This window comes from Diorhabda carinulata, chromosome 9 (genome assembly GCF_026250575.1).
Source record: "Diorhabda carinulata isolate Delta chromosome 9, icDioCari1.1, whole genome shotgun sequence".
NCBI lineage: Eukaryota > Metazoa > Arthropoda > Insecta > Coleoptera > Chrysomelidae > Diorhabda > Diorhabda carinulata.
This window is the reverse complement of record NC_079468.1, coordinates 21,278,751-21,295,155: the sequence shown is the minus strand read 5'-3', so window position 1 is coordinate 21,295,155 and position 16,405 is coordinate 21,278,751. Positions and strand designations below refer to the sequence as shown.

General features: G+C 32.1%; 1 protein-coding gene across 2 annotated transcripts in view; it reads left to right on the top strand.

Moving 5' to 3' along the window:
- The window catches only part of LOC130898340 (amyloid-beta-like protein), a 175,264-nt gene extending 160,692 nt beyond the window's left edge, over positions 1–14,572 (top strand). For both annotated transcript variants that reach the window (XM_057807585.1, XM_057807583.1), the window contains exons 5-10: positions 3,708–4,099; positions 5,383–5,676; positions 6,397–6,587; positions 6,665–6,995; positions 8,661–8,858; positions 10,661–14,572. In XM_057807585.1, coding sequence (XP_057663568.1) covers positions 3,708–4,099; positions 5,383–5,676; positions 6,397–6,587; positions 6,665–6,995; positions 8,661–8,858; positions 10,661–10,921 — 1,667 coding nt within the window. In that variant the 3' untranslated portion in view covers positions 10,922–14,572. The remainder of the gene's footprint in view (positions 1–3,707; positions 4,100–5,382; positions 5,677–6,396; positions 6,588–6,664; positions 6,996–8,660; positions 8,859–10,660) is intronic.
- The last annotated feature ends 1,833 nt before the right edge of the window (positions 14,573–16,405 follow it).

Below are 16,405 nucleotides of genomic sequence, written 5' to 3'. Positions count from 1 at the left end.
GTGCGGTACGTCGCATATTATGTTTCTCAGAAATAAAGCCAAATTTTTGCGCCGTGTCATAACCATGGATAGAGCTTGGAGTGAAAAGAAAGAACGGGCTCCAATGAAGTCAAAAACCGTTCTATCTGTAGGCAGAGTATTATGCGAACTAATTGCAACGTTCGAGCGAAGAAATCAATTAAAAACGGCCGCATTTGTCCAAGGAGAAAGTGTTGTTTCATCAAGACAATGCACCAGCTCACACTGTAAGAAACTATTCAAAGTAAAGTGCAACGTTTGTTTTTCTTTTTGGTTCCGATATAAAAACCCAGCGACTAATTTAGGGATTAAATTCGGCTTAAGTAAATAACATAAGGTTGAGAAAATAGTGCAATAATTAGTTAATATGATCTATTTACAACAGCGGTTTGTTAGGAGATTGAAAACTATCTTAAAAACTGGCCATATGGATTCGTATGATGCTGAACGTCTGGAACTGCCTTTTGTATTATATTTTTCATTATTATAAATGAGACCAAGGCTTCACACTGCACTGTATATTTGCGAGATTATCGTCACAACATCCCAATCAATTATACGGTTTTATATTCCACAAACACATAAATACGACACCAGCTATAAAAATTTAAACAACTTCTCGATTTTATATCTCTGGTGGAAGAATCTCGTAAATTTCAGAGAGGTAGTTGTTTTCTCTGTAAACTTTCAGTTTTCAGTTATATTTTCGAGTATAAATCAAGTTTAGTGCCTATAAATTATACGAATTGATCTCTGTTTGAACAAAACTTTTTAAGTGCACAAGCAAAAGACAAATGTATAAGATAGACAAGGAATATCTTCTGTTACGTTTCTAAAAAAAAGCGAATTTCAAATATTTGTAAGCGCAATAAGAGCCACTACGAACCACGTTTATTTCATAAAATTTATATCTCAGCCCTATAGGCCTATTTGGCACTCGGTTTTCGAGATGTTTTACGATTTCTTCGCATCATTTTCTGTTTTTCATCTCATTTTGCAAGTTTTTCACTGTCACTGTTCTCAAATCTCTTTCGACCTCTTCCAATTATATTTCCCTTGGTCTTCCCCTCCTCTTTCACCCATTTCTCCACCTTTTAGCACTTGTTTACCCTATCTTCTGTCATTCTACCTAAGTCCCCTCGGTCCTTGTGATTTAATTGGGTTATACTTGAGTGCTTATACAATTCTGACAGTTCTGTATTTGTTTTCCTACTTTACAGTCCATCTTCTTTAATTCCAAGTCTTTCTGAGCATTTCACGTTGCCATATTTCAAGTTTATTTCGCCCTCTTTTCTTCATTGTCCAGGTTTCACGTGCGCAAATACCCGACGGTCTTATTATTGTTTGGTACATTCTTATTTCAACTGTTCGTGATATTTTTTTATATTCCTATTCCGGCTGCTTCTCTGCTTTTTGCTATTCTTGTTTCTATTTTCCTTTATTCGTCTGCTTTATTTGTGATAGCGACTCCTAAATATTCGATTCCATCACTATTTATATTAATATTGGTTTTAACCTTGTCTTTCTTCACTACTTACTAGCTTTATAAGTATCAGAAATCATTATAATAGAAAAAAAAAGGAACTCTGTAGCTATATTAGAACCTGAGATATAGATCTTTGAATGTAGAAAAATTGCCAAAAACCTACAAAAATCCATAACTCCACATTGAATGTCCGCGCCTAGCTCCTCTCCAACTCAACCGATTTAAGTGTTCAAAAACTAAAAATAAAGAAGGTGTTTCAGCGAGTGTTCTTAAACCAAAACGAAGTCTCTATCTTGAATAGAACCTGAGATATTGATGTTGGAACGTGTGTATGTGAAAAACTCTCATAAGTAATGTACAGGGGGAAATCGCATTTGAGTCTAACTGAAGAATGGTGAAAATTAGACGAAATCCGATGGTTGATGGCTGATCTGTGCATCAATACCTTTCATTGAAAAAAAAATTAAGCAAATCGGTTGGGTAGAACGCCTGAATGGACTCGGAATGGAAATCATCAATTTTTTTAATATATAAGATTTTGTTTTTTTTTGTGACGGTACTTTGGCAACTTTTACTAATTCCGATGGAGTCAAAAACAACTTGGATATCAGACATTTTCCACTTTATAGTATTGAAAATAATTTCTAAACAATTAAATATATAGCTATTTGATTATTTTTAGCAACGCAGGTCTAATTGTCGCTATAAATACAACATATCCTACTAATTTCAGATTTCACATTTCAAATTGATCATTTTTTGACTTAAATATTGTGGAAATATACTTTTCAAATATTAAATCATCGAAATTACTAGATTTTAGTCAATTCAGAACTTTTCCTCCTTGTTTATATGTATAACTATTTTAAGAAGAATCAATTCCTATATTTTATAGGCACTAAAGTTGATCAATACTTAAAAATCTATCTCAAAACTGGAAGTTTACCGATGAAACAAGTATCTAAATTGAAGATATAAAATTAAAAACTTGTTTAAGTGTCAGTGTCTATAAATTATACTATTTGCGGTAGACATTTATGCGTCTTTTGGTTTTTCACTTATGCTTCATAGGCGTCGTATTTATAATTTTTTGGAATATAAAATCATATATTTGATTGGAATATTGTGAAGCCTCGGTCTTACATATCAGAAACATTTTAAAAACATTGAAGTAAAAAGAAAATCTTATTAAACCTTTTTTACATTAAGAATACGTCAAAAGATAAAAGATTGCAGCTTTGTCATCTATTTTTCTCCACTTAAATGTGCCCCGTTTACCCACAGTCAATCAAAAACAACAAAATGTTAATGATTCAGAGCAGTGTTTGGCATGTTTATACGTGAAAAATCAATTTTTTGCGTTGATGTGTGACAATGGATAAAACATGAATCCATCACTTTACTCCGGAATCAAAACGATTATCATCTGAGTGGTCTGCAGCCGATGAACCACGTCCAAAGGCACAACAATCAGCTGGGAAGGTTATGGCTTCAGTATTTTGGGATGCGAATAAAATATTGTTCATCGACTATCTCCATATGTCGAAGAGAAAACAACTCTTTCACCAAGATATCATGAAATCATAACTATCATTAAATTGAACGAATTACACTTCGAATGGCTTCCTCATCAACCGTATAGTCCAGAGCTGGCTGTGTGTGTGACTACTGTTTATTCGCTGATGATCAAAAAATGCTCACTGGTTAGAAATTCAGCTCAAATGAAGAAACGATTGCTGAAACTGTATCCTATTTTGAAGTAAAATACAAATCCTTCTACATGCACGGCATCGAAAAGTCAGAGAAGCGTTAGAATTATTGTATTGCTCTTGAAGGAGTCTTGAGTAATGAATAAACTTGAACTGCTTTAGTTTTGCAGCAATTTTCATTCTTTATAATCTTCGCCGTTCATAGCTGAACCCTAATCTTCCATAACAAATCCAAGTTGTTGATGCGAAGTAGTTTATATCGACTTTTGGTTATATACTGCACTTTGTGCCGTTTTTCTATGTTTTCAAAAGATTTTCGACCAAACATCATATTTGAACTGTTGCGAAAACTCATGAATCAATTATAATTGAATTGTCAATCAGTTACTGATTTAATTACAAGAAATCTGATTGGTTCTTAGTACAGACATAGATCAATTATTTCATATACATATTTTTTCTTAGCGATTATAAACCCATTTATATCTTTTCAGATAACCTAAAACCAAAGAAACCCATCGATCTAACGATATTAAAGAAAGAACAAGAAGTTTTCGACAATATTGACGACGACGATGAGGATGACGACGATGAATCCGACGAAGATATTGATAAAGATGATCTAGATGATCTCGCAGATGAAACAGAGCTCTCCGATGATCCAACTATTGATGATGAAGACGACGAAGACGATGATGATATGTATGATGAAGACATTGACTGGGATACGACGCCGTCCAGTACTACCTCAGGATATAAATCTACGGTACCTTCAACTACACCAACCACTACAACTACTGAAAAAACAACTACAATCGCCACACCAGATCCTTATTTCACTCACTTCGATCCTAGGAATGAACATGAAAGTTATAAAGAAGCGCAAGTAAGTAAAATAAATGTTACTTTTAGTACTGTATATAAACAATATACTGAGTGGTATAGGAATTATAGATTATAACATGGAAGAAAACCGTGTAGTTGCCAAGAATTACAGGATTTGTTCATGCTCTTTCAGAAAATAGCAAAATTAGAAAAATCGTATGACAAATTTTTTTCTAGGGCTGACAAAACTTAATTTTCAGGCAATTTCAGTTGACTGGATTGCTACACCTTGCATCAAGTAGCCGGGACTGTCAACCTCGCCTTAAGTGGCCGGGATTATTTATTCTTGCCTTAATTTACTGGACTTCTAACTTTGCCTTAAGTAGTCGGGAATGTTCAACCTTGCTTTAAGTGACCTGGGCTATTTCATCTTGCTTTAGTTGGCCGATGAATGTTTTTCAAGTTAATTATGCAACTTACCTACCTCATTGACAATACATTGAGATTTTCAAACAGCGTGGTTTGAACTATAACTGTTCCAAGCTTCAGAACAATTGGCCAGAACAAATTTCTTTCCTCCCAGGGATCTTCGGACACTTGAGAGGTATTTTTGACGGGTTTTGAGAGGTTTTGGGGTATTTTGTCCAGTGAAACTTAATTAGTTTGCTTTGAACTATTAATTGTACCAAGTTTCCGAAAAATTGAATTTCTTGTTTCTTTTATAGATCGGAAAATGTTAGATAATCCTTCTACCTGCCATTTTTTGTTTTTTATTGCAAGAATATCACAAAATAATTCTTGTTTTTTTGATGATAAGAAATAACGACCCTAACTAGTTGCATCTTTTTGGACATAACGACCTTCTAATAAGGAGTATCCAAACCCCCAATATAATATATGGAAGTTATCTAACTAACCTCAAATCGTTTACATGGAACTTGGAATTCTACGAATTTCTATGCAAACTGGCTCACATTGAAAATCTACTTCATATATCTTTGATAACAATAAAGGGCTCGCTCGTCTATTAATTACAGTTGATTCATGACTCGATTCACCAAGGAATTTGCTACCTCTGGGTTCATCACTGTTATTACTTGTTAGTAATGAAATATGTTATCTTCAAATGTTATATAATGTACTCATTATTACAACATTCGTACTTTAATTATAACCATTTGAAAGGATATGATAACTCACATTCAGCCCTGTTGATTAATGAAGACAAATATTGGACAGATCCTTTTAATAACCTCATTATTATAAATGAAAATGATCGTTGTCTCTATATTGTTATCCAAAAATCACATTTTATTGGAAATAGTAGAAAATAATAATTTACAGGAGCGTTTGGAAGAAACTCACCGTGAAAAAGTAACGAGGGTCATGAAAGATTGGTCGGATTTGGAAGAAAGATACCAAGATATGCGCCAGACTGATCCCCGAGGAGCCGATGAATTTAAACAAAGAATGACTCAAAGATTCCAACAAACAGTTCAAGCCCTTGAAGAAGAAGGCGATGCAGAAAAACATCAACTAGCAGCTATGCATCAACAGCGAGTATTGGCCCACATTAACCAGAGAAAGAAAGAAGCTATGACCTGTTATACTCAAGCTTTAAATGATGTACCACCAAGTGTAAGTTGAAGAACACTCAGTTATTATTTATTATATTATCAAGCGCTCTAGTTAGTAGTAGTGTGTGTACATGTATGACTTCCAGTACTATTAATTTCTTGTCTATTTTCTTTCTTACCTTCTAAGCTCATTGTATCTTGTAAGCTATTGATCTAAAAGAATCACAAATCATTGATAAAATGAATTATCCTACGCCAATTCCTTCACCTTTTAATACATTTTTTAATACTTTACCATATTTATACAGTTTTTTATGGAATTTTTCTGTTAATATTGTATCTGGTGTCTCATTTTTTTTTATCTTGAAGTTGGTACTATAGTTTTTTTCAAGAATTTAGACGGGTGAGCGTCAGATACATTTCTGCACGCTTTTAAACAGATTTTCCCTTTAATCAACAGTTGTGGTACTCAGGATACTCTCAAAAAATCATTTGAGCATCTCATATTCATCCTAACACACATCTAGAGTTAAATTATTTATTATGTGCACATAAAACAACTAAAAATGCAGAGTGTCTATTCACACACAAACACTAGTTTTTGGCGGGCATTTAGTATCAATAAATTAATCAAACACAGTTTTTGAAAAGGCCTCTTCCCTCCAACTTTGATATCTATCTCTTTAATAATTTGTTTCTAACGTCTCTAAGATTATTTTAGATATTAAAGATGATTTAATATTTTTTTTGTGAAAATAATGAATTCAATTGTTGTTTTTAGACTCATCGTGTTCAAAAATGTCTTCAAAAATTACTGAGATCTTTACATAAGGACAGAGCTCATGCCATTAGCCACTACCGTCACCTTTTGGCTAACAGTATAGAAGCTGCTGCTCGAGAACAACCAAGGACTCTTGAACGTTTGACTGATATTGACCGAATGGTGAACCAAAGCATGCAAATGTTACAAAGGTACGTAATTTTACCTTTATTATTCTTTTCAAATTTTTTTTCTGATAACGCACTTAAATCGTGTATTTATTTTCAAGGTATCCCGAATTGGCAACTAAAATTGGTCAATTGATGGATGATTACATTCAAGCATTACGATCAAAGGATGAAACGCCAGGTTCGTTATTAGCTATGACATCTGATGCCGAACAGGCCATTTTGGACAAATATAAAACGGAAGTTGCCACTAAACAAGCAGAAAGAGAACGTCAAAGGATCCAAGAAAAAGAAAGAAAAGAACAAAGGAAAAAGGAAAAGTTAGAACTCAAAGAAGAAAAGAAACGAGTTGAGGAAGCTTTAGGGAAAAAAATTAGCAACTTTGATGATGAAGATATGGAAGATGAATCATTACCGGAGGAAAAGACATCAGTAAGTTTCATAATGTTCTTATGTTGTTATTATTGATAGTTGTATATTATTGGGAACTATAGTTTTAAGAAAGCTAATATATAATTTCATTTTATTTTGCGTCCCATAATTCCATTTCATTTCTTGGTCAAATTTTTTTTGAATAATTGTTATGGAACTTCTAATAAAAGACTTGAATCCTGTCAACCAACCACTGTACCGCCCTGATATGAATCCAACTATTCGAATTACTAGGCGCTCAGTGTTTTGATAATATAGATTGAAAAAAGGCAGAACAAACTTATTTTACCATGTTCTACGATTTCTATTATCAAGGAAATTAAATGATATAATGTAGAGTCAAATCGTTTATGAAATACTATGATGGAATTTCTGATAAAAGACTGAACAAACCTTGTGCAATTCTCAAATTATCCCTCAAAGGCACCAGTTTCCATACTATGGAAGAAATAACGGAGAATTCGTAACGATTTTTTGTGACAATTCAATTAACAGAAATACTTTGTTATATGAATTGAAGAAAGGTAGAACAAACTCAATATACCATGTTCTATCATTATGAAATGATACTTCGTCTTTTTTCACCAATCTAATTGAATTTTGAGTTGCTACATCACAGGAATTTTATATTGCCTTTGCATAATATTATTTCATTTCTTGTTCAATTTGTTCATTAACCACTGTGAGGGAATTTCTGATAAAAGACTGAACAAATCTCGAACAACAACTGTATTACCCTGATATGACTTCAACTACTCAAATTGCCCCTCCAAGACACCAATTTCTAGACTATAGAAGATAAATAGAGAAATCGTGATGACTTCTAATGTTAATTCAGTTTGAAAAATGCTTTGAAATATGTCTCATTAAAAAGTAGAACAATATTATGTCCTACCATTATCAAACACTGGTACCAAATGTTTTGTAATCAAGGAAACAAATGGTATAATTTGGATTTTGAATTCCAGGTATTTTTTTTGTCTTGCTATAATTCAATCTCATTTCCTGTACAAATCTTCTTGAACCATTGTGATGGAATTTCTAATAAAAGGCTGAACAAACCTTGTCGAACAACCACTATATCAGCCTTAAATGACTCCAGCTACTCAAATTATCACTCCAAGGTACCAACTTCAAAACTATAGAAGATATGGCAAAGAATTCGTGAAGATATCTCATGTCAGCTCAGTTTAAAAAATGCTTTAATACATAGAGTGCAGAAAGGTAGATCAAACTTATTATACCATGTCCTACTATAATGAAACATTGATACCAGATGTTGTCTTATCAAGGCCCTCGTTCTTGTTTTGGGTCGATTGTGCGCTTGCTCGGCACCTACTTTGAACAGAGTTTTCGTATACCAAAATCTTCTTTAGTGATATGTCCAACACGTTCCTTTGATAGTTTTATATTTCTAGCTACCTCAATCAGTTTCACGTTATAGTTATCTGTAATAATTTTATGGACTTTATTGATGTTTTCGTTCGTGACAGACTCTTTGGGGAGTCCAATGCGTGCATCGTCGTCGATGCTCATTTCTCCTTATTTAAACATCACAGCAAAGACCGAATTACTGTACCAGTAGCGCCATATAAATGGCTTTTGAGTCCGCCTAATAAGTCTATATTTAAATATCTTCTAATTAAAATAATAAAAATTTTGCAGACAACCTCACAACCAACATCAGGCATAACTTTCGCTGAAATAATGAGCAATTCCATAACTGCAACTTCAGATAATCGTAACGTCGATGACGCTGCAGTACAAGAAGCCGTTGAACAAGTCGCCAAAGCAGCAAGTCATAGACAAGATATCATTAGAGTAGCACATGTAATGAGCCATGATATCAGCCATGGAGAACCTGTAAGTAACGATTGAATTGTTTTCATATCCACATATTTCTATTAAAATGTTTATTGACAATAACTTTCTATCACCACTTATTCAGATTCAAAGTATTGACATTGGACTCATCTATTTTACTCCACTTGTACTTGTCAAATTGATAATGAAGATTGTCGATATCCAAAGTTATTGTTATATGAAAGTGTTTTACCTGCGTATAAATTGAGCTGGAAATATTCCAAAATGTATCATTAACTCAATAAACAATCAATTTCCAATAGTCCAGTCAAAATTTATTAACCATGATTAACAGTTTGAATCACATGTATTGGAGCACATACCTAATAACACAAGAGTTGCTCTCCAGCAACGCTGCAAAATCCGTAAATTCTTATACCGCCAGTGGTGTCCTGATTATTGATTAATTTTACCATAAAGAAAACATTTTGTAGTCATTTTCTAAAATATTTCATTTTTTTTGATAATTCGTTGCATTTTTAGTTGTTTAGTTTTGGTCTTGTCAAAAGATAAAAAAGAAGAAGAGAGGATAGTGATAAAAACATGGTAGCTTGTAAACCTGATAATGAAAGTACTAATAAATAAAACCACTAGTAAATAAATATAGTTTTAATAAAACATATAAAAACAAGAAATTCAACAATAAACAACGTTTAGTATTCAAATGTTGATAACAATAGTAGTTTCTATATAGCTATATGATGCAATCGGACTTTTAAATAGCTTTCTTCTATTATTAACTTAATTTAATTAATTTTGGAATGAAACCTTTCTGGATATAATACGGATACATTTGGAGACAACACTTTCAATATCATCTTCAAGCAAATCTATATTCATCAAAGTAATATGATTAAGTAGTTCTTGGCCCATTGTATTCCTTAACTCATTTTTTATCCATTTTAATGTTGAAAAAGAACGTTCACTACTGCAGTTAGTCAGAATGAGAGACTAGTAAATTCTCAAAGCAATAACTGTGTTTGGGAAATACGTCTCTAATGAATTATTTAATAAAAGTTTATGAAATTGCAGTTTCAGAGACTCATGCTGCTGTCAATAACATTTCTTTTCAGCAGCTCCACAAATTACACTAATTCGTTGCCTAGGCTGTTTTTTTTTTGTTTTCTAAAATCTTTTTTGTGAGGGATTTTAGCTGTCAGTACATTATCAATAATGATAATAAACACCTGGACTTCAAAACGTTTCCACGCAGTCTGATATTCGTCGAGTGTAGTAGAGCTGCTGATGAGGTGGTACTTTGCATTTTGCTTACTTCGTCTTGATGTTTGTTGCTTGTATTCTTTATATCTGGTAAGATCTTTGGCTCTTGCCCAAATATCTGAAAATGTAGATCTTTAATGATTCATAAAAGGCGTATTCCGTATCAAGATCTTTGGAGCATGTAAGATATTTTACACTTATCCAATGTTTTTCAACTGTCTGACAAAAATAGGCGTTGGTGCGCGAATCTCTTAGCATTTGCTACTCTTGCTACGTGGCTAATCCGGCGCTGGATCGGCTGGTTGTTAAAGAACGACAAAAAATATTATGATTTAGGATTACTAAATATTGTTGTTTTCCTTTTAATTTCGCTGAATACTTTTTCAGGAGATGGCGTTGAGATTCTTTTATAGGTAAAGGTTAGGTTCTCAAATCTCAATAAAATATTACTAAAGTTTTATCGGTACTTCTGTTTTGAATCCAATATTTTAGTTTGCAAGGACATTTCTTATATTCTTTAAAATAAATTCAAGAGATAATTGCCTGTACAGGTTTTACAAATATATTTTTTCTATTTTCAGACTTTCTCTGTAAGAAGAGAAATATATAGCCGTAAAGATGGTAAGAGTGTCTATTTCACTTTAGCATTTGCCGGAATGGCGTTGATGGCAGCTATAGTAGTAGGAGTGGCTGTAGCAAGACGTAAGACATCTAGATCACCTCAAAGTCAAGGATTTGTGGAAGTTGATCAAGCAGCAACTCCTGAAGAAAGACACGTAGCCAATATGCAAATAAATGGTTACGAAAATCCGACTTACAAATATTTTGAAGTTAAAGAGTAATTGGATGTATTTTAGTTCGATATTTTCGAAAATTCTCTTTTGCCTGGCAGCACATAATTTATGATATTATTTGAAAGAAAAATACTGTTTCTTAATAAGTATGTTAATATTTAAAATTCAAACAAAATGATTCATTAACTTTCTTTGTAAGAAAAAAGTTGTGGTATTATTGGAAACCGTTTTTCTTCTATTAGTGTACATAAGCATTCGGCAAAATAAATATTTCAGGCATGACATGCTTGTTAAGAAACATATTTTATTGGGTGAATTTGTTAAGTTTGGACATTTGCCCCGGTCAAAATAGACTTTCGAGGTTAAAATAACTCTAATAGAGCTTTCATTTTTTTTGTAATAGCCGATTTAAGCCCTTTATCAGTGAATTATCTTGAACTTGCCATTCATTTTCTCTATTTTGACTGGTATAATTATTTTTGATGCTACTGGGATCCTAATCATTCCATTAATTGTGTGTTAATTGTACTTAAATAAGCAACTCGATAATAATTCTACATATGCAAAATAAGATATACATATTTTGAACAAAAAAAATTATGAAAACTTGAATAGGAAGTAATAATTTTTGCATATGACAGTCCAATGTTTAAACGTATTCATTTATATAGCGAGATATATGTCGGGACGATATACCATAAAAAACTAACGCGATATTAGATAGAAATTGAACAAAAACAAAAAAAAACAAGCGATCGTCCACGATATTTATATTAGTTGCTAGATGTATATGGTACCCTCCATATTTAATACCTAATGAAAAATTAGATTATAAAAAAATGCATGTTAATCGACAAGCTTTTGTACAGTCGCTTTTTTTTAAGATTTTATCAGCTTTATTCACAAATTATAATTTTTTAATCAACTCTTGAATATAAGTGTCACTTTCATATTAATACAATCCAAATTTTTTGTCTTAATCTATGAGGCACTATAAGAGAATATTCCATCATTTTTTCTAACGTTCCACGCATCCGAATTCCGATGGTACGTTTTCGAAAAAATACAAATTTCTGACAAAAATATTTTGCATGTCCCATGAATACGTTTTTTCTTAAGTAAATCATGGTATTTTTTCTGCACTTTTCGATTTTTAAAAATTTTTCTCACCGAAAATCTTCGTGGCTTTTGCACTTCAGCCCTTTTCTATATATATTTTCATAAAGATAACAGGAGATATCGATTTTAATTTATTTCAATAACTGACATCCCAAATCCAAATAACCAAGCTAAACAAAAAGTATCATAGATACTTTAAAAGTAAGGTTAAAACCGTTCAATATCGAAAAAAGGTGAACAAAATTCAACTCGGTGGATTAATAAAAATATTCAGATTAAAATTCGCGCCAAAATTTCTAATAAATAGGATCGCTATCAAATCATCGTACCATCGGAAAACGTGTGCATAGGACACCGACCTTAATCTGTTTTTATACTCAACTGCTTGAATTGATGATTCATAATGAACTAAAATACCCGCGAGACGATCAATTACATTGACAATTGCGATTGATGGAACTTCAATGAATGTTTTATCAGTCGTCAGGTGATCGGTGAATCTCTCGAGTCGTTTATTGTTTGCGATTTCCAATGTCGACTTGGCCTTAACTTCTGGAATTCTCTATTTGTTCGTAGGATATTATTTTTGTGTACACCTTCTCCTTTTTACCCGGGATATTGTAGCCGGGACTTGTAACATCCCACAAACAATGATGAGATGCTTGGAAATCTTCAATCAGCTTTAAAACCTCGTTCAACCACATCTTTACGAAGCGTTGTATTAACAAAAAATAAAGAACCACACCAAGAGCAGAACACGTAAACAGTCGAATCACGCCACTCAGTAGCTGGAGACAGATTGAGACGACTCGATTGACATCTACACTGTCAAAATGTTGAGCAACATGTCTAACGTTGCATGAAGTCTCCCATTACTGTCGGGAGAGCATAGACCTGCGATTTTTGCTTTCGTAACTGGCCCGTAGACGGGGATTGGTCTATAGACAACCTTAGACACGTCTTTGTCCAAAATCACGCAACCTACTAGTGTGTACAAGACTTAATAAGGATATAAAAGGAGCTTGACTTACATCTGTATTGAGCTTAAAAATATTCTAAAAATCGATTGTAAGAGGAAAAATGGTATGATCGAGGTATAATAAGAGTTTTTGGTTACTACAGACACAAACTGAGATTGAGTTAAACACAGATCTTAACTAATTAAGTAGGTTTGGCTTCCTTTCATGTACTATGATCCGCAACAATAACTATACCGCCAATAGTCACGAGCTCACTACTCACCCGATATGTATGGGTGCATCCCTGAGCTGGTGAGGACGTGAATTTTGTGAAACTGCATTTCAGATTCCGGCTTAACTTTAGTCGTTGTGGTTTGTATTAACCAAAACTTTTATGGTAGTTTTTTGAATTGATGTTTAAAATATTTTTCTAATAATAGAGTGGAGTGAAGATAAAAATTAATCGAACGTATCAAGAACTAGTATTTTCAGACATGGTAGGGACAATTAAAACAGTTTCAATATCAATTTGTCACGTTTCAGAAATTTCTTAAACTTTCATATCGTCATATTTCGATAAAATCACTTGTATTCTGTAAACATTTAAATGTTTTAAACAAAATCACTTTTTTAAATGTACAAGAATCGATAATTAAATCAGTTGCAGCTACCAAATTAACATCTTCCTTACTACTCATCTTAGTGAACTCTAATGAAACGATAATGACTTAGAATAATTTTTTAATGGCCCCTCATCTTGTTCACCCAATGTTGTCAATTGGTGAAATGAGTACGCACCTTTAAAATGACATTTTTGGCTCAATTTTGGTGTTATTTGTGTCAAAACGTTAAATAAGTTACTCTCTTACTTTTCCTCACAGAAAGGAAACCTAATTATTAATGAATCCTTGAAAACGAATCTTTCCAGTGACCCTCACATACTTGAAAAAACTTTCCCTTCGCTTATATTAACCATCCAATAAAAGCAATAATATATCACTATAATTTTTATATTTCAAACATTACTATAAATTTTTGACATTAATATTCTCGAGTTTAAAAAATAGGTAAATGACAGTCTTAATTAATATAGCACAAGATAAAACAATTCCTTCCAAAAATTATTGATCTGCAAAGTTCAAAAACTGAATAATATTTTGTTTTGATACGATCAAAAAAATAATTTTTGGGAGGAATAGTACCAACCACGATAAATAAACATAATTGTTCCTGTATTCATTCCGTATTATGAGACAGAAAAAGGCAGAGTTAAGATAGTTTTGCACTATTACAATCAATAATTTTCAGGAGGCGGATGTACTTTAGTCTTATAGTATTTAAGAAAATTTTAATTTGCCCAAGTGCTTTATTCTACTGCTGAAGAGAAAGCAAAGTACAATTACAATCCACCTGTCATCATATACAACATATTGGTGATATAGAAGTGGATACCAAATACAACAGTCACAACTACAATATCTTGTTCTTCAAGCCATCCGTAGGTCGCTGGTTCATATCTGACTGGAAGAATCTAAAATGTAGTTGTGAATGTTATTGTAGAAGTAGTCAATATGGATACCATAAACTATTCCATAAAAATTAACTTAAGTAAAAAAGAAAATGGAGCAAACAAAAATTATAAACTCAAAACAAACGTGGAGTTGGAAGGAAATATGAAGTTATCAAAAAAAATTAAGGTTTTGAAAAGGAGAAACATAAAATTCAATTTTTTTAAAAAATTATGAGAGATAATGGGTATGGAAATAGGGAAATTTTGATTTTATTATTGTATAATTTAGTTTCAAAATCAAAAACTGGAACAAAGAAATGATTTTCAATAAAATTTTTAGTTTCAATACTAATTTTTGTGCTGTTGGGAGGTTACACGGTATTTTTATAATTGTATTTAGACATTATTTGGAAAGTTACTTCATCAGTTCATAGGTTAGTTCAATATTGGCGCAAAAATGGCACTCACCCTAATATTCAAGTAATTATTGGATCTGCAATTGGAGAGGGGGACGAGATTAATTTAGAAACAAATGATTTATATCTCCATAAATCCTAGTGTTTGTCTCTAATAAACTGCTGTTTAATAAAGATTGTTTCGTTATGAATCTAGTTTAACTGATTATAAAATAAATTCAATGGTCTCTAATTTTTTCTTTATTAACGCAGCTGTTAATATATCAAAGTACTAACCAGCAAAATGAAAACTAACTTTGTACTACATACTACGGAATGAATTTGGCAATATATCTATTAAAAAATTTTCTTAAAATGATTTTTTTATTTGAAAAGTTACATTTACATCCGATAGGTATTGATATTACTTTCATTATCAATAAATTTGTTTTAATTCAACCATTTGTAGATAATACACCCCATTCACATTGTTAAATGCTTTATTACCCTCTGAGAGAAAATATTTATGATTGTATTTAGGTGCTGTATCATTATATAAGTGTTTTTAGACTTTGAAAAGTTCGAAAGAGAAATTGGACAGTGATATTATTAAACACATAGTTTTATAACAATGACATGAGAGACAATACAATTAGTCACAAGGTGATTATAAATCATAAACTATTTATTCATTTACTTTTTTCCTTTTGCATATATGTTTTGTAACATAATCACCAATCTTTTTTATAACAAAATCGCGTTATTTTGTAAAAATGATATCTATTTATATTACCAGGCCCATCTAGAGCTTTAAACTGAAAATACAGTATCACCTCAATCTTGTTTCGTCTACGTAAAACAAAAAGTTTCACATTTTGAAGTTATGTTCATGACGTCCCCCACTGTCTGAATTGTATTGTTCACTTCAATTTTAGTTAATTCCTTTTTGTTTTGTTGCTTTTCACAGTGTTTTTGATATTTTAAAGTTAGTTTTGGTGATCGAAAACGCACCAGCTCTTATCATTGAATATCTCACAGAATTGTTGATGAATTTTGCGTGGGTTATCGTTTATCAAATTTAGAAAACTAAATAACTAGCAAATTCCACAAGCGGCGGAATTTCGAATCAACTTTAAACAAGTTCTACGATGTACATACAACCAACAGTGAACTCAAAATGGCTTCGTGTAGGCCTGCTTCATATCAGCGATGCTGTGGAGAATTATGGCAACAGATTTACTCTCGAATATACCACATAACTAAAAAAATATATTTGGCGTTGATTTAATGATATTTAAGGTTGATAAAAAAAGTTTGGTATTTAATGAAATCATGTTTATAATGTTTAGAATAATTTGGAATCACATATCTTGGACAAGACTGATGGAAAAACATTTTAAGTTATAAAATGATTTGATCTATTTTTTATGTTATAGAGGAAGGCGGTCCAGGTTTTTAAGTTCGTATTTAATAAGGATTGTTCTCGATTATTATTAACAATAAGTAGACGTTTTTAATATATTACGGATTTTAATTTTTTTATTCTATT